At 42.1% G+C, this 24,368-nt stretch overlaps 1 protein-coding gene across 3 annotated transcripts; it reads left to right on the top strand.

Moving 5' to 3' along the window:
- The first annotated feature begins 17,456 nt into the window (after positions 1-17,456).
- zgc:56231 (KISc_KIF23_like and GBP_C domain-containing protein) lies at positions 17,457-23,929 on the top strand. 3 transcript variants are annotated; one of them, XM_010900735.4, is made up of 19 exons: positions 17,457-17,566; positions 17,648-17,790; positions 18,027-18,128; positions 18,317-18,436; positions 18,798-18,936; positions 19,151-19,335; positions 19,451-19,553; positions 19,655-19,837; positions 19,919-20,030; positions 20,110-20,172; positions 20,546-20,692; positions 20,896-21,061; positions 21,495-21,674; positions 21,824-21,963; positions 22,164-22,329; positions 22,831-22,966; positions 23,247-23,317; positions 23,399-23,518; positions 23,604-23,929. In XM_010900735.4, exons 2-19 carry the CDS (start codon positions 17,650-17,652, stop codon positions 23,838-23,840), a joined length of 2,511 nt encoding a protein of 836 aa, XP_010899037.1. In that variant the 5' UTR covers positions 17,457-17,566; positions 17,648-17,649; the 3' UTR covers positions 23,841-23,929. The 3 variants fall into 3 exon arrangements, with proteins under 3 accessions (XP_010899037.1, XP_010899039.1, XP_010899038.1); XM_010900736.3 differs by lacking the exon at positions 17,457-17,566 and having other exon boundaries at positions 17,721-17,790; positions 17,984-18,128; XM_010900737.4 differs by lacking the exons at positions 20,110-20,172; positions 20,546-20,692.
- Positions 23,930-24,368: the final 439 nt, after the last annotated feature.

Here is a 24,368-nt window from a genome sequence, read left to right as displayed (position 1 = left end):
GCTTAAGTAGGTGGTACGTGTCAAAGTAACAAGCACATGAATGGCAGGACCAAAGGTTTCCCAGCAGAACATTGCCCAAAGCATCACACAGCCTCTGCTGGCTTGCCTCGTTCCCATAGTGTATCCTGGTGCCATGTGTTCTCCAGGTAAGTGACGCACACGTACCCGGCCATCCATGTGATGTAAAAGGAAATGTGACCCATCAGACCAGACTACCTTCTTCCATTGCTCTGTGGTCCAGTTCTGATGCTAACATGCCCATTGTAGGCACTTTCGGCAGTGGACAGGGGTCAGTGTGGGCACCCTGACTGGTCTGCGGCTACACAGCCCCATACGCAACAAACTGTGATGCACTGTGTGTTCTGACACCTTTCTATCAGTACCACTATTAACTTTTCAGCAATTTAAGCTACATTTGCAAAATTGCCTTCGCTCCCCACATGCATCAATGAACCATGACCCTGTCACCGGTTCACCACTTTTCCTCCCTTGGACCACTTTTGATTGGTACTGACCACTGCAGACTGGGAACACCCCACAAGGGCTGCAGTTTTGGAGATGCTCTGACCCAGTTATCTAACCATCACAATTTGACCCTTATGCTTGCCCATTGTTCCTTCTTCTAACACATCAACTTTGAGGGCAGAATGTTCCCTTGCTGCCTAATATATCCCGAGATTATCAGTGTTATTCACTTCACCACTGTCAGTGGTCATAATGTTATGGCTGATCTGTGTAACTACTAAGTCAAACTTGACAATGAAATGTAAACAAAAGCTGCAACAGGAAAAGCAATTGTAGGTAAGGAATGTTAACATAATAGTGTTTTATTAATTCCTTCAATATATTGCATTAACCGCTGGAGCAAAATAATCATTGCAAGTAGGTCCACAGGGTAAGAGGCACTGTGATCAATGGCTCCAACTAGACAAATAAATGGATGAAATTAAATAAACATCTGGTTTAAGTGTGTGGTAAAAAATGTATTTTTGTATAGTACAATGAAATCATAAGTATAATCCAGTAATTTTGCAAGGCCTTTGTATGTTTCGGCTCAGCTCACTTGTACAGGATGTGCATGCAACATAACTTTGACTAAACTCTTCAAGGGCTGTAGACATCTTGTTATCTTGGTAAGCTGAAGTTTGCAGAGAAGCTGGTGAGACATGTAGACTAACCGTGCATAGGAGGGGGACACAGTGGGGTCTACTGAATGTATATAGACCTGAGCTCAACCTTCAACGGAGAGATCTTGACCTGACTCTGCTGAGAGTGTTGTTAACTGCTCCAGGTTTATGAATCTTGAATAAAGCTTTACTTGAAAATAATCTACAGGCTCTGTGCCTTTCCCATTTAGTGATTTCCATGACAATTTGGCGACGAGGATGGGAGATAATGTTCACTGATCGTTCCTGGGGACTCCAAGGTTGACTATGCACAGGGACCACAACAGCATGGTTCAGGGAGCTCACACTCCGTCTAGGCCGGAGCAGAAGGGACCCGCCTCGGACCTGGCAGGGAGCGTCAGTGGATGGATACGCCATCCCAGACATAAAAACTAATGGGGGAGACTTCTTCTTACCATAACTCCATTGGGGGAAAGGTTTTCAGATCTTTAATTAAGAGGTTTTCAGACCTTTTAATAAAACCTGTTTGGGCCCGTGGGACCCCTCATGGAACAGGCTGCACAGTAAACAGTTTTGGGAAACTGTAATTCATCGAGGATGAATATAAGATGCATGTACAGACAAGAGAATTGCTATGACATGGCACAGATGAAAGATAACGAAAACAAATGAAATAAAAAATATTAAAAAAGCCAAAAAAAGTAATAATAATAATGGGGATGGATACACCATAGAGATGGGATACACCATGGAGATGGGATACACCATGGGGATGGGATACACCATGGAGATGGGATACACCATGGGGATGGGATACACCATGGAGATGGGATACACCATAGGGATGGGATACACAATGGGGATGGGATACACCATGGAGATGGGATACACCATGGGGATGGGATACACCATGGGGATGGGATACACCATGGGGATGGGATACACCTGCCTACCGGATCCAATGATCGGACCAGTAAAGATAATGGTGGATAAGTGGGGCACTGATGTCTCAGGACAAGTGATATTGTGGCACAATGATTTTCCATTAAAAGGAACAGTGAGCGAGGCTAAGTTAAAATAATGCAGAAGGAAGTTGGAAGATTTTGAAAAGAGTAAGAAAGGGAAGAACAATAAAGTGGGATAACTATGGTAAGTGGGAGAGAGAGGCTAAGAGAAAGACAGAGAGTGGGGGTAAGAAGATAATGGTAAAGGAAAGTGTGACAGAGGGTGATGAGAAAGTGAAGAAAAGGAATAGAGAGGATGATGAGCGTGACATTCTACCTCCTTACTGTACTCCAATCCCTGCAGCTCCTGTACCAGCACTGGTCCCGGGCCCGTCTCTATCCCCAACCCAGGCACCGCCCCTTCCACTCCTCTACCTGAAGCTGGAAAACCTCACGGTCTCCAGGATTTCCTTCTGGCTCCTTTAGTGGCTTACCCTAACCCACAGCCACGGCCAGCCCAAGGACAAGCTGGCCATAATGAATGGAGGCCTGAGGTCAGCATCCAAAAGACTTGGATACAGGATGAACTGAAGGACATTGCTAATGAGATGCCAGATCCCACCAAGGACTCGGCTGAGTTTGGGATTCACATGATCAAGTTGGTGCGTCTGTACAAGCCGTCGGGAGCAGAGATCGCACACATCACGCGGTCCAGGATGAAACTCCCCTGGGCAGACGTCCAGGAGGGGTTCAATGAGGACCTTATCTGATCCGATAGGTGGACAGGGACAGAGCGGGGACCAGATGGGACTCCCACACAATGTCACACTCGATAAACCTAAGACTGAAGTGTAGTGGAGACAGCTGACAAACTTTCACAGAAGCAGTTCCTTAAGAGATTTACCAAAGATTTAACCCCTTGTGTTACCCTTCTGATCGAAGGTAAGCCCTTAGGTTTTCTACTAGATACTGGTGCTGTTATCATGCATGACTCCATGTTTAATCTTTTCATGTCAAATGAAACTGTGCACACTGTAGGTACTTCTGGTGTAGAGATGATTTAGTTCTTAACTATGCCTTTATCTGTAGATGGTATTCCAAATTGGCACCAATTCATCTTTTCTACATGTTGTCCCTGCAGTTTGGCTGGCAGAGACCTTGTGCAAATTGGGCATGAAAGTTACCTGTGGACTGGATGTTCTTGTGATTAATCAGCCACCGGAGGTCTGTCAGAGACTGATGCTGTCTGACATTCAGACAGGTCCAGATTGGCATTATGCATTGGATTTATGACCAGGCCACTATCAGAGCAACAAATCATTGCCAGTTGTTGATTCCCCGCTGCTTGAGGGCCTTCCCAATACATTGTGGGCTAAAGATAAGTTTGATATTGGACAAATGAAGGGCGTTCAGCCTCTCACTGTCACGCTAATCCACGTTTAGGCCCAGTAGGGCCCAGTACCCTCTGAGTAAGGAAGCTGAAGAGGGGATTGCTATTGTTCATGATTCCCTGGTAGGGAGGGGTGCCATAATACTCTGCCCTGATTCTCCATGTAACACTGCCATCCTTGCATCCTTTTCAGTATTCCTGTGGCAAAGGAATCTCAATATTGGTTTGCTTTTATGTTCCGTGGGAAGCGATGGACCTGGTCCGTCCTCCCTCAGGGATATGTTGAGTCTCCGGCTGTCTTCTCTGCAGCGCTTGCTCAAATTTGGAAGGGATCGTACCTCTGACTGGAAGTAAGCTCATACAGTATGTTGATGATTTACTCTTGTGCTCTGAGACTCAGAAGGACTGTGAAACTGATACCAGAGTGTTGTTGGAATTTTTAGCTGAGAATGGTCACACAGTTTCCAAAACAATCTGTTAGGGACCTAGGCCATGACATCACACCTAACGGAAGATCTTTGGGTCTAGAACGTGTTAACCCTTGGTAGCCTATGGGGCTTTCGGCCGGATTTCACTACTGGGACATTTTGGGTCCTAGATTCATTTCTGTAACAGATACAACCTATTATGATGTATCCTGGTAATAACAACCCCTCTGGCTACAATAAAAACACATAAAAACATTTTTATAAAACTCATCTGTTTGAAAGGCTAAAAAAAAATTTCGGAAAACATTTCTGCCATTCAGCATCAAGATAATTTTTTTTGCCTAGATCGCTAGTTACGTTTGGACTTAACTAGTCCAACTTCTTCCCAAAAACTCAAGAACATCCCCATACTATTTTGACTAAATATTTATTTGTATATCTTATATATAATACAAACGATGTTTTATGGTTCAAAACATCATATATAGTGATGTACACGCTTGTAATATTTATTCTAGTGTACACATGAGCCTTTCTAAGATGCATTGGCAATGTCGTTGCCTGGTGAAAAGTTCTCATAGCAACCCAAACTATACAACTATACAACCCATATTATACACGGACAACCCCAATTATACATGGAACGCTTCACGAAAGTGGCTACAAATAATATACCATTGGAATCGGACGATTATGGCGAATCTATTTTTTGAAATATTTATGCAAATGAGCACTGTCCGCGGTATCGCGGATGTCGACTTAGAGCAGTGCTGGAACTCCCCAAACCAATAGCCAAAGCCCAAATTATGAGCCTTTTGGGTGTGGCCGGCTACTGCAGAGCCTGGCTTCCAGACTTGTCTATACATGCATCTTATATTCACAAAATGGCCATGAAGGACAAAATTGTTTGGACCACTGACGGACTGACTTCCCTGGATCGTCTCAAACACTTTACCGGATCATGCGAAGCTGTTTAACCTCTGTGTCTTCTGTTTTGACACAGGACCATGGTGGAAAGCAGTGGCCTGTGGCGTATTACTCCAAGCGTTTGGATCTAGTCTCTTGGGCTCTGGTCTGCTGCCTACGGGCAGTTGCCACAGTTAGGCTGTTCTGGCTTGCTCAGACATTGTTGCCATGTGCCCTCTCGCTGTTCATGTTCCACATGCTGTTAATTCTCTAATTTCACAGGCTAAGACAGCAAATTTGCACCCTGCTAGGTTAGTGCACTATCAAAATATTCTCCTGACAATGTCTTTTACGCTAAAGAGATGCACTGTTCTGAACCCTGCTACTCTATTGCCTACAGATGATGATGGTGACCCTCACGACTGTGCTGCCATAGTAGAAGAAGTCAGTAGGCTACCACCCAACCTCTCAGACACACCCAATGTTAATGCTGATTTGGGGTTTTTTGTGGATGGCTCAGCCCAGCCTTCCTCCAAAGGGGAGCCCTTGGTAGCATATGCCGTCACTTCAGAATTAGAGGTTGTTGAAAGTGTTAGATTACCCTCAAACCTATCTGCTCAGGCAGCTGAAATGTTGCCGCTCACTATACCAACATCAGTCTGTTAATATCTACACAGACAGCAGATATGCCTTTGGGGTTATGTATGATTTTGGTTTCCTAACAGCATCTGGTAAGACAATCTGTCACTCTAGGTAAGTTGCTAATCTACTGAACTCTTTTTTGTGTGCAAATGTCAGGCTCATACTAACGCCTCTGATTCCGTCTCTAAAGGTAATGCTGTAGCTGACATGGCTGCTAAAGCACCTGCCACGTCTCCTGTCTCCCCCATTTTGCAGATGGTTTCTCTGCCTCTGTCACGTACGAGGTTGTGGTAGGACACAGGGGCAGAATCGATGTTGTTCCAATAATCCATGTTTTAATAAAAGAAAGTCTCAAACAAACAAAACCACAGTGCCCAGTGACGTGGGTCTTACTGAAACTCAGGCAAAACCAAAATGAACCACATCAGCATGGCTAACACAATGAACTTAAATAGGGTCCCCAATTGGAGGCAATGACCAACACCTGCCTCCAATTGGGGAAACCAAAAAGGATTAGAGGTGGCTAGATGCCACCTCCTGTCCTGTCCTGGCTATGCCCCGAGCCCAGCGTAGAGATGGCTAGGGGCACAGCCAGGACGTGACAGCCTCCAACTGATGTTTTCTCTCTTAATGACGTTTCTGACTTACAATCTGGCGCTGACACTGTGGAGGTCTCTCGTTGGAAGCGGTTGAAATGCTCCTTTGACCAGAAGCTGAAGCTTTGGGTTGGTCCTAATGACCTCCCTCTCCTTTCTTGCTCCTGTTACCCCTACGTTGCTAAGTTGGTACATGGCCAAGACCATGTTTCCAAAGGTGGGATTGTGAATATTGTACATAACCTATGGTTTGCACCAGGATTTTCCTTATATGCAGAAAATGTCAGTGCAAAATGTGTGATTTGTGTGACAAACAATGTGGGTAGAGGCACACTAATGCCTATGTCGACCCACCCAAGGCCTGAGGGGCCGTTTGAGCACTAAATGATGGATTTCAATGAGTTGACTCCATGCCAGGGATACAAGTATTGCCTGGCAATGGTGGATGCATTCTCCAAGTGGGTAGAAGCAGTTCCGTGCAAACATGCCACAGCCATCGCTGTCGCAAAAAATTTGATGTGAGAAATTATTCCCAGATGGGGCCTACCATCTAAATTAACATCAGACTAATGCTCCCATTTTGTAAGTAGTCTGAAGATAGATCTGCGCACATATTGTAGCTATTATCCAGCCAGTAGTGTTAAGATATCTAATCAGACTCTTAAACCAAATAAACCAAATTGATGGCTTGTCCGGTGTAACAGTGATGCCACTTGCCTTAATGTACATGCGAGGCAGAGAGCATCGCACTACGGGTCTTTCTCCTCATGAGGTGCTTACAGGCAGAACAATGAGGATGATCACCACTCCTTTCCCACAGAATAGACTTACGTTGCAGGGCAACGACGAAGGGATGGTGAGTTATTGCATTGCACTTAACAATGTATTGTCTATTTTTCCAAAGGTAAAAGCAGCCCTGCCTGAGCCAAAAGGAGGACCACTCCACAAGATCCAACCAGGTGACTGGGTTGTCGTGAGGGACCTTTGTAGGAAGTACTGGCATTAGCAAAGGTGGTTGGGAGCATACCAGGTGCTACTGAGAGAGCTATGTGGGTCCACACCAGCCACTGCAGGAAGGTGCCATATGACCCTGATGATGATGTATCAGTTGATGCCAGGATGACGACCACCATAATGGCCATGGAGTTGCGAGGAGGGCATGCTGAAAGTCGTGTTCATTGCCTTCATCGCTGGGCTTGCTCTTTCTGCCAATATCTGGACCATAGAGGCTGGGGGGAACAGAGAACCACCAGGAACCAACAGCAGCAGTATAGTCCAACGGCAGGACTTAAATAATAGCCGCCTCAGAGCGAGCCCACAGCGGGCTCAAGACTGGAGTCTAGCAAATAACAGCCGCTCCAACTGCTACAGGAGGACCACCGAACTGCATGACTGGGCAACAGCCCACAGGAAACACCACCATGAGAATGGCTGGTGGATGCTGATGAACAACAAGGTGTTCTCCCACCTCACTTACACAGACACTGATCTAGAATACAGGCACATGAATGTTATGCGGTTGTACAGGGGATCAATGTGAAGGAGATGGATGACAACTGTAACGAAACCAAGTAAACGTTACTATTTGTATAATCATTGCTTTCTGAAATTATTTTTGAGACTGTAACATCAATAATAAAGTATTTGTCGCCTCCCATTCCTTGGTCTGTCATTTAACCTTGTGTCAAAATCTTAAGAACAAAGTTGAGCTTCAGGTTAGTACTGAAGTAATTGAGTGGCTATGAATTCTATCATTCAACTGATTCTATCATGTTGTAGTACCTAAGACTACACTGGATTGGTGACTCTGACTTGAATTTATGTTTTCATGAACAACTTGTAGGCAAACATAAGGAGCTATAATGGCCTGCTAGCAGCACCTGGTGCTCAGAGCAGTTTTTTGCAGTAGAAAGTCCACACCACATGGCCCAGATCTGCTTGAACTGTGAGGGAGTGTAGGCAGACCGGTCCCTTAACCATAGTTTAGCAGGGCCTGCCTTTTAATTGTCTGTCCTTTGCCCAGTAAAGACACGCAAGCTGATATACGAAATTAAGAGTCGTTGAGTTTAATATACAGTGGTGAGAACAAGTATTTGATACACTGCCTATTTTGAAGGTTTTCCTACTTACAAAGCATGTAGAAGTCTGTCATTTTTATCATAGGTACTCTTCAACTGAGAGTGACGGAATCTAAAACAATAATCCAGAAAATCACATTGTATGATTTTTATGTAATTAATTTGCATTTTATTGCATGACATAAGTATTTGATATATCAGAAAAGCAGAACTTAATATTTGGTACAGAAACCTTTGTTTGCAATTACAGAGATCATACGTTTCCTGTAGTTCTTGACCAGGTTTGCACACACTGCAGCAGGGATTTTGGCCCACTCCTCCATACAGACCTTCCAGATCCTTCAGGTTTAGGGGCTGTCGCTGGGCAATACGGACTTTCAGCTCCCTCCAAAGATTTTCTATTGGGTTCAGGTCTGGAGACTGGCTAGGCCACTCCAGGACCTTGAGATGCTTCTTACGGAGCCACTCCTTAGTTGCCCTGGCTATGTTTTTCGGGTCGTTGTCATGCTGGAAGACCAAGCAACAACCCATCTTCAATGCTCTTACTGAGGGTTGGAGGTTGTTGGCCAAGATCTTGCGATACATGGCCCCATCCATCCTCCCCTCAATACAGTGCAGTCGTCCTGTCCCCTTTGCAGAAAAGCATCCCCAAAGAATGATGTTTCCACCTCCATGCTTCACAGTTGGGATGGTGTTCTTGGGGTTGTACTCATCCTTCTTCCTCCAAACACATTGGCCCTCATTTATCAAAAGTGCGTACACCAAATTTCCAGCATACACTTGGCGTACACCCAAAACCACGGTGACTTTGAGATTTATTAATATGGACGTTGGCGTACGGCACTCTCAAATCCTACGCCAGCTCAGGAGGTGGTGTACGCACGTTTTGAGTTAGTGCGGAAATGCGCAGAAAGAAAAATCCTAACGCACTGACAAACTAAAAGATATGATGTATTATGACCCACTGTAAATAAAAAACAACATAATTACAAACTTCAGTGTTTATTTTTGTGCAACATGGACTTCAATGTTTAATTCGTGTGACTTTACCAAAGCATTTGATGTATATCCTGTGCGCTTTACATGACGTTTCAGGGTTAGGCCCGGCAGTTGCGCACGGACTGTGTTCAGTAATAAAAGGCTTTTAATGACCAAAATATAATTCAGACTGACAAAATAATAAAAATGACATTCTTCTTCTTTTAAATAATAATAATATAAATAATAATAATAACGACATTCTTCTTCTAAATAACAATAAACGTAATTAATAATAAATATCATAAAATAATAAGACGAATATTACAAATTGTCATGCAATCATATTTTATTCCGCTTTTTAAACTGCCAAATAATTTTTTTTTCTTTCTTTCTACCTCCCTGGTGATCGTCTCAATCTCCACGTCAGATAAGTTTCTCTTTTTTGCCGTCTTCCGTGTGTCCATGGCGTAAAATGAGGGCGTGGGGGAAGCGGAGACTTGAATATATAGGGGCGTGTTATTCTAATGACGATCGTTTTCAGCCGCGGCATTTATCAAGGGCAGGTATTGCGTACACCTGGATTTTAAAGGTACGCACAGCTTCATAAATCAGGCGGTAAGAGGAGTGTAAGCAAAATCTTACGCCAACATATACGCCCGTTTCTACGCAAAGAATGATAAATGAGGGCCAGTGAGTGGAGTTTACACCAAAAAGCTATTTTTTTGTCTCATCAGACCCCATGACCTTCTCCCATTCCTCCGCTGGATCATCCAGATGGTCACTGGCAAACTACAGACTGGCCTGGACATGCGCTGGCTTGAGCAGGGGAACCTTGCATGCGCTGCAGGATTTTAATCCATGACAGCGTAGTGTGTTACTAATGGTTTTCTTTGAGACTGTGGTCCCAGCTCTCTTCAGGTCATTGACCAGGTCCTGCCCTGTAGTTCTGGGCTGATCCCTCACCTTCCTCATGATCATTGATGCCCCACGAGGTGAGATCTTGCATTCTACTAATTGGGCCAACAGTTGTTGCCTTCACACCAAGCTACTTGCCTATTGTCCTGTAGCCTGTAGATTCCGTCTCTCACAGTTGAAGTGTACCTATGATAAAAATTACAGACCTCTACATGCTTTGTAAGTAGGAAAACCTGCAAAATCGGCAGTGTATCAAATACTTGTTCTCCCCACTGTAACTTCAGTATGCCATTCTTATCATTTTCACATGTATTCATGTAATTGCAACCTGCTCTGCTGGACATTGCCAGTTGACCAGGGTGATCAACTGTTAGTGGACACCAGTTATTCACACGTATCCTAGTAAATCTTTATCCTAGTGGTGATCATAAAAAACAGAGTAATCTGTAAACTAGTGAGTATTCAAGCAACGGGCTAACCAAGAATCAAGGAAAATTAGTTAAATAAAGCTATAACAGTATCTGAAGTAACTACTTTTTGGACGACTGAATTTAATAAATTGATTATTTATTGGTAGCTAGGGTTGCATATGTTTAGCTCAAATAACTAACAAGATACACGTTACTGGTAGCATTTGTTATTACTAACAATTAGGTATGAGACTAACTTAGCAAACATGAGGTTACTGTCAGTGCTTAATTTTTAAATCTGGAGGTCCCGGAACATTAAGGCACAAGACAGACATGGATCCGGTTGGCAAATTAACGTGAATAGGCCACAACACATTGGTAGCACAAACAGCAGAAAACAAAAAGCTAAAACTTTCACAATCTTGTCAGGCGGTGCTGTGGCAACAAGAGGCTGCAAGGCGATTACAGTGCAAGGCGATCAAAGAGATGGAAAAAGACAAGTAATGCGCAGCAGCCTGGATCTGTGAAAGGTAGGTGCTTGTTATGTTCCGTCTTAGAGAATCAGGAGTCAGACGCAGGAGGATAGCTTGCTTCCTTTTATTTGACGTTCCACCAAGCACATGAATGCCCAAACAGGCAAACACAAAACAACCGGGCAAACAGTGAACCCAGCTAGAGCCAAAACAGGTTTGTTTAACAGGACTAGTTGGCTAGACTATGCATATGCTCTGAAAACAGCTCTAACACTTAAATGGAACGAATACAACAAACAATAACATAAACACAAAACCCCAACCTAACCAACAGACAAATATACACCTACACTAATGACATAACATGAAACAGGAAATTATGCAGGGGGGAGGGGCGGTGGCTTCAGAAAGCCGGTGATACCGACCGCCGGAGCCCAGGTGCACCAGCAGGGGGAGCCAGAGGAGAGGGAGTCGTGACAGTGCTGGAACAAACTGAGGAAAATCTGAGAGGTACTGGATCTTGTTTCCGGCAGGATCCAGCTCAAATTAACCATTGGTTACTGTACTGTTATTTAGCAAAAATGATTGCTAACTCAACACACACAATAGCTACATTAGGACTGTAGCTAGCTACTATATCTAACATTTTGCCGTCACTCGTGTCCACAGTGTTGTCATGTTAATTTGGTTTACATACAACAAACATCTAGATAGCTAACATATAATATGAAAGTAATGATTTTCACTTTACAAAGCAACTTTACCTAAAGCTCTTACCTGAATCAAATGTATGTGCAAGTCAGGATGTCCTGAATTTGAGCCTATACCGCGTCACCTTCCCGTCGAGGCGGTTCAGAGAATTTTTGGGAGCCCTATTTATTTTTAATATTGACTTAAATGGCATTCCATAAACCCCTATGTTACCCGCACATCAATGTATGTCACGTCTGCTACTGCTGCCTGGTGGTATGTATGCTGTATAGCTACTGAGGCAAACAAATCTCCACACACATTTGCAAATTGCCACAAGCATTTGCAGAGCTCTGCCGTGGCAGAAGTGTAGCACAAGTCACATGTAAAAAGACAGCCAATTGAGAGGCCCGTCTGAGTTGTAACTGATGACTTGTCTGTATAAGCATTTAAAGATTTGTCTCTGCTTTTACAGCTGTATATACTCACAGATTTGTCTACAAATTCACAGATCTATGTATGCATTTACAGATTTGTCCACACATTTAAAAATCTCAGTATCCTATATCTCAAGAATTACGCCTGTATGAAGAGCGCTGTATGTGGCCATTCAAAATGTGGATTGATATATAACGTTCCTGACCGACGTAATGCCACTAGATATGTTGGCATAGAGCGTAATCAAGGTTTTTACAATAGTTCCAAGGGAACGTCATTCTTGAGATATAGGGTAGGTACAAATATCAATACAGATCTTGAGATGTTTTTACACATACAATTCTGAATACACGTTAGCAGATACCTGTAGGCCTACACATTCACAAACTTGGTACGCATTTAGAGATTATTTTACACATTGGCAAATCTGAGTATGCACAAACGGATTGAGATACAGTTACACAACTCTCCACTCACATTTGTAAATAGTTTAGCTACAATAATGGCCCCATACAATAATGGCCCCATAATACTGTGCAGCCTTTTTGATTACTATAGTGTGGAATCGAAACATTAATAATTACAATATGAACATACTTTTCATTGGAAGTGAATGTACCTAGATAATGAGAACCACAGAAACCTCTCTGTAAGTTGCACTCGCATAACCACAGGAATGTTTACATTGACCATTTGGCATGGTGGTTACTGTTTTAGAAACCTGATAATTTCTAGGTAAACACGCCCTTCAGTGTATATATGAGCTTGTAAGCAACATTACAGTGAGAAGAGAAGAGATTGAGCCTGTAACAGCATGAGCTAATAGACTATCAAATGCTGCAATAAATAATTGAATTACTCTTTCAATTGACAACCGGGTATTCAATAATTATTTCAACCACAATACGAAACGACCTGTTTCTAACAATAGTATATTGTTGGTACACATGTTAAATGTACATATAGAGCCTATTGTGCTGGTTGCTGTTTAACTTTGTTACACAATTTGATTTCACTCAAGTCCATGATATACAACAAACCTTTGAGCTCTTTTAACCTCAATCAGCAGAGATGTATTGGACATGAACAACTGGGAGGGGAGCCTTGTGTCTCAGGAGAACCCGGAAGCCACCGAATCTGACTGACTTGTATGCATACATTGGTTTGGTGATATTAGCTTGAGTGCGCAAATCAAACAGAGAAGCAACAGCCAGCATATGGAACGAAGAGAATAGAAGCCCAATATTTATTGTAACAATTTTCTCAGCAAGAATTTCTCGGGTGATTCGCTTTGATATCTGTGACATCAGACCCGGTCGACATGAAAGCTACAAACTAGCTTCAAGAACAAGAATGTTCTTATAATTAGCACAATGCACAAAGAGGAATCTCTGAGTGCATGACAGGACATCAAGCCACAAATAATTCTGGACTATAATTCCACCAAAGAAGAGCTGACAATGTGAATAAAGTCACAGCAACAAGTAGCTTTCAGGTGACAACAGCCCGTTAGCCTTTGGTGATTTTCGACAGAATTGTGGATGTGTTTGCTTACATTGCCTATGTCCTATGGACTGAAATCAACCAACAATAGAATGGTGTCAAATTGCCCGACATCCTCAATGGACAGCAGTTGCTTCTGTGGTCCAGAAATTAAAGCTGGGCCACCTAGACCCACCTCCAATAAACCATATTCAGTGGATACAGGTGTTAGCAAGAAATGAAAAACATGTCAGCTCTGCCCCCTCGACAAGACAGTAAAACCAGCACCACTTGTTTAGAATGCAATAAATACACTATATGGCCAGAAGTATGTGGACACCTGACCATCACATCTATGAGCTTGTTGGACAACCCATTCCAAAACCATGGGCATTGATATGGAGTTGGTCACCCCTTTACAACTATAACAGCCACCACTCTTCTGGGAAGGCTTGCCACAAGAGTTTGGAGTGTCTCTGTGGGAATTTGTCGTGAGTGATGCAACAGATGAGGGGCAATTTTTATACTCTTTCAGCACTCGGCAGCCCTGCTCTGTGAGTTTGCATGGCCTACCACTTTGTTGTTGCTCCTAAACAATTCCACTTCACATTTATAGCACTTAATGTTGACCAGCGCAGATCTAGTGAGGTAGACATTTCACTAACTGACTTGTGGCATACTATGACAGTGCCATGTTTGAAGTCACTACATTCTTCAGTATGACCCATTGCACTAATTTGTGAGATGCAGACCAAATGAAAAGATGCTGGAGGAATGCTTGTGTTAGGCTCTGGTTTGTGACTCAGATGCTGAGACAGGCACACAGACTCGGGGAGGCAGTTGAAGTGTTTATTCACACAACCGGAATTAAACAGAGGGGAATCGTTCAGGGTGGAGTGGTTCCAGGAGGCGAGATTAGTTGTATGGCGAGGTGGGCAGGCAGCAGGTGAACAGGCAGCAATGCTAGAGCGGAATCTGGAAAACAGAGCCTACCCACAACAGCTTGACTCCATCTGTCAAGCATGGTGGAGGTAATGCAAAGGTCTTGGGGTGCTTTGGTGGTGGTAAAGTGGGAGATTTGTACAGGCTAAAAGGGATCTTGAAGAAGGAAAGTTATCACTCCATTTTACAATGCCATGCCATACCTTGTGGACGGCGCTTGATTGGAGCCAACAAGACAATGACCCAAAGCACAGCTCCAAACTCTGCAAGAACTATTTAGGGATGAAGCAGTCAGCTTGGTATTCTGTCTATAATGGAGTTGCCAGCACAGTTACCAGATCTCAACCCTATTGAGCTTCTGTGTGAGCAGCTTGACCATATGGTACGTAAGTGCCATCAAGCCAATCCAACTTGTGAGAGGTGCTTCAGGAAACATGGGGTGAAATCTCTTAAGATTACCTGAAACAAATTGACAACTAGAATGCCAAAGGTCAGCAAGGCTGTATATGCTGCAAATGGAGGATTCTTTGACAAAACCAAAGACGAAAGACCAAAAAAATTATTATTTCTAAGCTTGTCAATTACTATATTTCCTATTCATTTTTTCATATATTCTCTATTCAAACTCATTTCATGTATGACTTCATGGAAAACAAGTAAATGTCTAAGTGATCCCACATTTTTGAATGGTAGTGTGTATATGTATATATAAACACTCACCTAAAGGATTATTAGGAACACCTGGTCAAGACAATCTCCTGAACTCCAAACTGAATGTCAGAATGGGAAAGAAAGGTGATTTAAGCAATTTTGAGAGTGGCATGGTTGTTGGTGCCAGACGGGCCGGTCTGAGTATTTCACAATCTGCTCAGTTACTGGGATTTTCACGCACAACCATTTCTAGGGTTTACAAATAATGGTGTGAAAAGGGAAAAACATCCAGTATGCGGCAGTCCTGTGGGCGAAAACTTTGACTGAAATAACCACTCGTTACAACCGAGGTATGCAGCAAAGCATTTGTGAAGCCACAACACGCACAACCTTGAGGCGGATGGGTTACAACAGCAGAAGACCCGACCGGGTACCACTCATCTCCACTACAAATAGGAAAAAGAGGCTACAATTTGCACAAGCTCACCAAAATTGGACAGTTGAAGACTGGAAGAATGTTGCCTGGTCTGATGAGTCTCGATTTCTGTTGAGACATTCAGATGGTAGAGTCAGAATTTGGCATAAACAGAATGAGAACATGGATCCATCATGCCTTGTTACCACTGTGCAGGCTGGTGGTGGTGGTGTAATGGTGTGGGGGATGTTTTCTTGGCACACTTTAGGCCCCTTAGGGCCAATTGGGCATCGTTTAAATGCCACGGCCTACCTGAGCATTGTTTCTGACCATGTCCATCCCTTTATGACCACCATGTACCCATCCTTTGATGGCTACTTCCAGAAGGATAATGCATCATGTCACAAAGCTCGAATCATTTCAAATTGGTTTCTTGAACATGACAATGAGTTCATTGTACTGAAATGGCCCCCACAGTCACCAGATCTAAACCCAATAGAGCATTTTTGGGATGTGGTGGAACGGGAGCTTCGTGCCCTGGATGTGCATCCCACAAATCTCCATCAACTGCAAGATGCTATCCTATCAATATGGGCCAACATTTCTAAAGAATGCTTTCAGCACCTTGTTGAATCAATGCCACGTAGAATTAAGGCAGTTCTGAAGGCGAAAGGGGGTCAAATACAGTATTAGTATGGTGTCCCTAATAATCCTTTAGGTGAGTGTATATTGATGGGATTAAATATGGTTCAAAATAATTTCTTGACATACCAATAATGGTTACAAACATGCATTGGAGTAAATTTTTTTAAAGATTTTCTTTTTTTGTAGAAAAAGAGAGAGTTTTCAATGAAACATTAGATTTCAGATTTTTTTGTGTTAATACAAGCTGATTAACCAAAGATCCAATAATTCCAGAGGACACACTATGCATGGTTAAACCATCATGCTGTGAATAGATCTGATCTTCTATTAGTAAGAAATATCCAGGGCATTTAGCTGACAGTTATCTGTAGTCAAATGTGCTAAAAGGTATGTTGCATAGTAATGCAGGAAAGTATTTTTCATAGTTTTTTTCCCTCGGGGAGGACTTTCAGACCCCAAGGTACTCGACTTGCATTTAACAATAGGAACTCATGACTCCACTTGGACTCAAGCACAGGGGGATATGGGACTGGAACACACTCATTCTTTAGTAACTCCACTACACATCTGAGTAGTTCATAAGGACATCAGTCAATTGAAAGAAATGTGCACACAGTTTGAAACATTTTGTTTATGAAAATTTCAGGGATTTCTTGTGAATCTTGTTTATTTTTGTTCATTGTATTTGTCAACTAGGTTGTTTCTTTAATTAGTCCATGTCTTGAATTAAGAACTTTTCATTTGCTGTACTATGAGTGCCCCCTGCTGGCTGGGCTAGAAAAAAAGACTGCTTTAAATGCATCTAATGTAATGTAAAATCACTTCAAGCCTACACTTTACATACACAAAGCAGACATCTGAAACACATGGCTCAACATAAGATGTTGGATGGTTATGTCATTATAACTAAATTTTGAGTAGTCATTTGCAGTATAATTTATTGACTGATCTTTCCTGATTACCTGGTTGGAGTATTAATCGGGATGGATCAGCCAAAGGAGTTGCTGAGTACAAATAGCTTGGGAAATGTTCAAGTTAATTCACTTTGGTTGGGGCAGTAATCAGAGTTCCATTTAACATGCTCGGTGGCAACCTCTCAGTGGGCTGGGACCAATAAGTAGTCTGGATTAGCACCGGCAGTTTTTGCTGATCTTCATACTAAATTATCTTGGGTATATTGTGTAGTGGCCAATTTGAGGTTTGGCAAGCCTTCTGAAATTTGATTGGCTAACTAATGACTCCACCTGTTCTTAATTAATTAAGTTGTGATTTAAACCTATAGTTGTTTTGTTCTTTCCATTGACTTTCATCTTGTGTTTGCTAATTGTTCTTGTAAGCAGTGATTGCCTAGTATTCTCCTCAAGTCTTAAACCATAAATCCATTTTAATCTTGCAGTTTGGATTCCTCAGCTTGTAAGTAAATGTAGAATTCTAATACAAAGAAAGGACTTACTCTGGAATGCAGAGACCCTAATGGTTGACTTTCTTGCTTAGAGATGACTACAATCATCGATTTGACGCAAGATTGCACAGTATTTGTGCATGCAGATGCAATGGAATCCACGTGTAATGATCTCCATTCATGTAATCCCCATCGTGATGTGCTCTCAGAACTCTCCTCTATTACTTCCACACAGGTACTTGCTATGTAAATTATAATGTCATTAGTGTTGTTTGTCATCTCAAGTGGCACCTTTATCCCCTCCCTATATCAACTGGTTATCAAACCTGTCTCTGGAGACTCCTACTTATACCGGTGCTCCCACACCAAGGCAATGATTAGTTGCTAAGTATTTTCAAGTGAACTACTTTGAAAGTGATGTGCTACAGGGAACGCTGTTTGCCCTATTTGGAATACATGTATCCCTGCCAGAGTGAGGTGTTGGACACTGTAGAGCAGCAACCACAGCAGCTGAGGGTCTACCTAAGGGTGAGGCCTTTCTCCAAGGATGAGCTGTCCAACAATGAAGACCAGGTATGTGAAAATTGGGCTGTTTTGTAATTAATCAGTCAACAGTTTTAGATTACAATGATAAGTTTTAAGAGACCAACATTTGATCTCTACCATATGCATTTAAAAAATGTATATATATTGTGTACACATTTACAGGACACAGTTGGACTGTCTGGCATGATCCCTTTGTTCTTTTTGTCTTTCTGAAGGGTTGTGTTGTGCTTGAGAACTCCCAGACTGTAGTGCTGAATGCACCCAAAGGTTCTGCTACCATGAAGAGCAGTGAGAAGGGCATTGGTCAGGCGATACACAAATTCTCCTTCTCTCAGGTTTGGCAAATATGCGATGGAAGTGATTCATTCATTTTGGAAGGATTTGGTCTTTAATGAACCAAAGACTGTCATTGCTGAATGACTGAAATGTAATTTACCTATATTGCTATTAAGTTGCTTCAGCCCATTTCAGATTTTTTGACCAATTAAATTAGATGTATTTATTTTTATTGAGGCATCAATAAGAGGATGGTTCTTAAATTCCCATCAGGGGCCAGTAAACAATAAAAGTGAACTCCTTATTGTAAGGTCCTCTGGATAAGATTCTGTTAAATGACAAAAGACCAATTAATAGGGGGGAAAGAAATGGACTGCTTGTGTAAAGTTAGCCTAACTTTTATGCTTTCATTCTGCTAAGATATTTGGTCCTGAAACGAAGCAGGCAGATCTTTTCGAAGCCACCATGAAAAGCCAAGTTTGCGACTATCTGGAAGGGAAGAATGCACTGATCTTTAGCTATGGTGTGACCAATGCAGGCAAAACTCACACAATACAAGGCAAGTCTACTAGTAACCTTCCTGATTGTTATTATAATCAGCTCATAAAAGCTAACTGTGGCTGTGAACTGAGGTGTAAGTACGGTATATGTGAGACTGTCAAACTTGAATAAAACACAGCCTTCAATTCTTTTGACATGCAGTATATCATGTTCTAAGTTTACCCACTGGTCCTGTTGAGTATGTAGATGGACTGTTTTTTTGCATGGTGCAGGATCCCACAAAGACCCTGGGATTCTTCCTAGGACATTAGATGTTATTTTCCGACACATCAATGGGAGACAGTATGAGAACATGGATCTGAAGCCGTACCTCGGAGGTGACGCCCAGTACCTAGGCCCTGATCAGGTCAAACAGGAGAGATGTACCAAAGCAACTGTATTTGCTCTACTCAAAGAGGTGGCTGGATGTGGAGTAAATCGTTGATTGCTCATGAAATTATGTTGGCAACTTATTGTCCGTTTGGTGGTTTTCCCCTTAATCTCTTCTAACCCCCACTGTCACCCCCACATAGGAGCATGAACCGCCCCGGGTCAGTGGAGTATCCTCCGACCTGTTCAGAGCCTCAACAGGGAGCCTCTCCTTCTCTGTCTCTTACGATAACACCGATAACACAGGTATGTTACCTCTACATCCCCATTTGTTGTGATTGAGACAATGTTTGGAGTTCTGTGATTTTGTTTTAGGAGAATCTTCTATTTGATTCTGATTCCCCTAGTTGAGTTTGTGAATGCATCATCTGGCGAGCGGGATCGGACTCAGTTTGCAATGTGGGTGGCATTCTATGAGATCTACAATGAGAGCGTGTATGACCTGCTTCAGGCACCGACCACCTCCAAGACCAAAAGACGCCCCGCCCTCCGTGTGTGTGAAGACAGTGTAGGCGACTCGTATGTCAGAGGTGTGTGGAAACAGTGGAACGTTTTCTCAATTAAAACAACGTGCCCTCATGTTCTCTAGTTTCATAAAATGGTTCTTTCAGATCTAAAGTGGATCAATGTCCACAACTCTGAGGAGGCATGCAAAATTCTCAGAGTTGGAAATAAAAATCGAAGTGCTGCTTCTACTAAGCTGAACCATTCATCAAGCCGAAGGCAAGGTCACACTCATTTTACATTTTTAAATACTTTGGATTTCTGAAATGCTTCAAATCCTTTTCTCTCCCTGTTACAGCCACAGTATATTTACAATGAAATTACTAAGTATTGATGGAACCGAGGTTCAGAGAATGTCAGAGTGAGTATTGATCCTTCATTTTAGGAAGTACTTCTGTAAACATACATGTGGGGTATTGTCCTTAGTGCTATACTTGGATACAACTAGATTGTTCAAGAGTCCATGCTTTGTCCAAATCTTCATAAGCTGCATGATTACAGAATGGGGTTTCAAAATCTCAATCTTGGGACACCAAGGGGTGCAAAGCACTAAAATGCTGATTTAAAACAGAATTGTAAACTAAGATTTCATTTGACTCAGCTGTGTAGTGTTAAGGTAACTGTGCACTCCTTGGGGGACCCCAGGCCTGGGTTTTGGTTACATGGCCTGAGAGGTGTTTGATGCTCCATCCCTGCAAGGTCTCATACTTTAAATGTTTATTTTTTCCCAACAGATTCTCATTGTGTGACCTGGCTGGCTCGGAAAGATGCGGTAAAACCAAAACATTTGGGGAACGGTTGAAGGAAGCTGGGAATATCAACAACTCTCTGCTCATCCTAGGAAAGTGCATTGCTGCCCTCCGCAAAAACCAGAGTGACAGGTTGTCTATGAACCACTGCCAACCATTCTCAAGATGACCATATAAAGAACACCTGCTAAAAAAGAAAATCCTTGCCACATTTAACCCAATTCTGCAGGCAAAATTTTACAATAGGAAAATGTATTATAACTACAAGACAAAACCCAAATGTTTTCTCACCCTGAATTAAACATATTTGACAAAGGTATCCTCTCTTCAATCAGGATGAAAAATAGTTACATTCCATTCAGGGAGAGCAAACTGACCCGTCTCTTCCAGTCCATTTTCTGTGGAAAGGGCCGAGCCTCCATGATTGTCAACATCAACCAGTGTGCATCCACATATGATGAAACTCTCCATGTCATGAAGTTCTCTGCTGTTGCCAAGCAGGTTGGTCCTTCTATCCAATCCTGTCAACATTCCAATTCCTCTAAACATTTGGTTTATTTCAATGTTTCTTTTTTACACTGTAGAAAATGTAGTTGTCAGTGGCAATGTTTTTCCTCCCCTGTCCATAGCATTTGACTCATGTCCATCTCAAAATGCACTTTACAAATTAAGTGCCACAGTTAAATTATACTATTCACTCAGTTTATTTTAATGTGAAAAAGTAAAATATATTGCGTAAAGCTGTTCAACCAAAAAGTAACACTTGCACATTGATTTAAATGATCTGTTGCCTAGCTTTCACTTGGAGAATCATTTCTACATGTCTCCTTTTTAATTTAAACTTTTTTCATTTAAATGGAAGCATCTAGCTGTGTATATGAACAATTACATTTTTTACTTCTGACCAGATACCTATGTTATCTTGTTGTCCAAGGTGATCCAGGTGATCCCGACCAAATTACAAGAGTCTTTCACCCCGCGGTTGATGGGGCGCGATGGGAAGCCTTTGTTGAGAAATGGGGTCATTGATGACGTGGCCCTAGAGAACTATTTGTCTGAAGAAGAACTGTTGGATGACGAGGATGAAAATGACATGTCCATTTTACCCCAAGAGGTATTTCTGTCCAAATAGCCAGTTTTTCTTCATAGGGCTAGATGAAATTCAGAACAATGAAATCCATTGCACTATCATGCTTGAGTTCAGTTACAGCAAGACTGATATATTCCTTGCTGACAGAGCTATGATCTGTTCCCCATGGATAGGATCTCCTGAATGTGGTTGAGAATCTCAGAACCAAGCTCCTGGCAGAGCGGCGAAAGAACTTAGTCCAGGAGATTGAGATCCGTAAGGAGATGGGAGATGCCATGCTGCAGCAACTTATGGAGAGTGAGGAGCTCCGGAAGTGAGCATTACAATGGGGCACAATTAGGCCTTCCATATTTGCTATTAGCATTACTTAATGTTCCCATATAAAATGCACAGTTGGTGAACAGGGAATACTGTGTACCACAGTGTGGTATGCACTTCATCTAGATGGTTGCTTTAATGTAGTAGCTATTCCACCAATACATGGTCTTTGAAATAACAAGTATGTTACTGAAGTCGTCAGGTTGCCAAGCTGAAGGACAGCTACCAAGAAAAGCTGGAGAACACATTTGATCTTTACAAAGATGCCCTGAAGGACCACGCCTATCAGCGGGCTCTGGAGCGTGTGGAAGATGATTATGTACCACTTGATGAGTTCATTGCAGAGCAGGAGAAAGTAGAGGTACTACCCACTCATTGTAGCTGATCTGACAAGGCCCTGATAGTGTCAGCTCAGGTTGTCTATATAGACCAGTGCTTCCCTGTTATGTTCCTACAGCTAATTTGCTGACATGTTTATTTTAACCCTAATCTAGCACACCTGATTTAAAAGCACACCTGAATTGTTGGATTAAAAAAAAGCCATGGTTAGTCACATGAGTTTGGCCAACCTACAGCCGGGCTATTCAACTCTTAACCAATAAGGGCCAAATCTTATTGGTTTTCTGTTCTACTTCATTAATTGCACCCACCTGGTGTCCCAGGTCTAAAGTCACTGATTAAGAGGTTGCAATGAAATCAAGGAGTGGAATTGGCTTTGAAGGCCACTGTTAAAAATCTCTGACCTACAGGATGGTAGTTCTACAAGAACATGTTTGTTTAGTCTGAGGTATTTGTACCGATTGCTTTTTTTGAAAAATTTAGGGGGTTGGTATATCTGGCATATTTACTCAACCCCATTTAGGCACTAGAACAGAAGCTGTCTGAGATGAAACAAATAATGTCAGGATCTACAGTGGGTTCATCTACAGTTCCAACCAAAGATAATTCAAGTCAGACAGAGAGCATCTCCCCTGTGAATGTGGACAATGGGGTAACAGGTCAGTATGCGTTTTCTGAAGTATTGCTTCAACTACACGGTAAACAATCAATCTTTCCCTATTCTTATTCATAGCTAATTGTTTTTCTCAAAATAAATAATTAAACCTAGTGGGAAATGTGTAACTGGCCTTAAGGTCTAGAAATGTTTGACACTAGAACACCAATTTAAGAAATAATTAGATTATAGGTACTTAACAGCCTTTTGTGCATTTTGAAATGCTTACTATGAATACAGTGCTGTGAAATTTGAGATGTAAGAGTAAATAACGGTTTCCACAGATGCAGAGAGATGCAAAATCCTTTTAGAAGAAAAAAGTGCATTGAAGAAACTCTGTGAACAGAAAGAAGAGGTAAGACAATCTAGCCTTCACCTGTCAAGTTAATGTTTTATTGTTAAGAGTTGGAACTCAAACCAGGTGTTTCTTTTTCAGTTGATTGTGTTATTGGAAAAAAAGTTTGTTATTCTGAATGATACACTTCAAGAGGCTGGCGAGAGGTACCATGAAAAAACGTCAGAAACAGAAACTTTGCAAAAGAGGCTAGCTGACCAGGTAATGACTGAGGGCATGTACAAAAATCAGCACTTTCTAAAAACCTTTTAATTTCTCAATCTTTCACGGTTTCACTCTTTCTCAGACACAGGATCTGGAGAGGATTGCCCAGGATTGTAGAGAGAAGGACAAAGAACTGGTCTTGTTAAAGGAAGAGTTGGTCAAGTTATCTCAGAAGTCCCCTATCCTGTCTAAGCCCAAGCGAGGTTTCATGGCTAACATTAGGGACTCTGTGACATCACCACGAACAAGCACCATTGGCAGGACATTGAGAAAGTCTGTCAGGACTGAACCCCTGCTTAAAAAGAAGCCCTTCCACTAGATGTTTGTCCCTCGGTTTTACAATGTTTTTATTTCTGTACTTGTTCATGTTTTCTTATGCTTAAATAAAGTATTACTATAAGTACTGTCTGGGAGACCAAATCTGAAATACCTTAACTTGTAGAATGGGGCCATTTATAGAAATGTAGTCATAACTTCCTCTTGTCTATAATCATGATGGGGTTGAGATGCCACATGGAAAGCAAGGCTTAATGTTAACTTTTTTGATCTTGGAACCCAGGTGAATACTTAACCAGTTTACATTTTATCCAAAGGATTTTTATTTTAAGGAACAAGGCCACTTTAAAGGATTGTGTAATTACCATAGCCACCAAGGTTAACCAGCCACTGTGGTGGGTAGCTTAAATATAATTTTTTTTAATCTCCGTTGTTGTGGTACATAGGGTTTTATTAACATGTTTCACAACAAACAAGGAATTAGTTCTGGCTGTTGGTGCAACAATCAATACAAAAGGAATAAGTGAAGTAAAAAAGAAAATAAGAACAGTGGACTGAGCATAAAAGACTT

Source organism: Esox lucius, chromosome 21 (genome assembly GCF_011004845.1).
Source record: "Esox lucius isolate fEsoLuc1 chromosome 21, fEsoLuc1.pri, whole genome shotgun sequence".
NCBI classification, from domain to species: Eukaryota; Metazoa; Chordata; class Actinopteri; order Esociformes; family Esocidae; genus Esox; species Esox lucius.
This window is presented reverse-complemented; position numbering and strand designations above follow the sequence as displayed.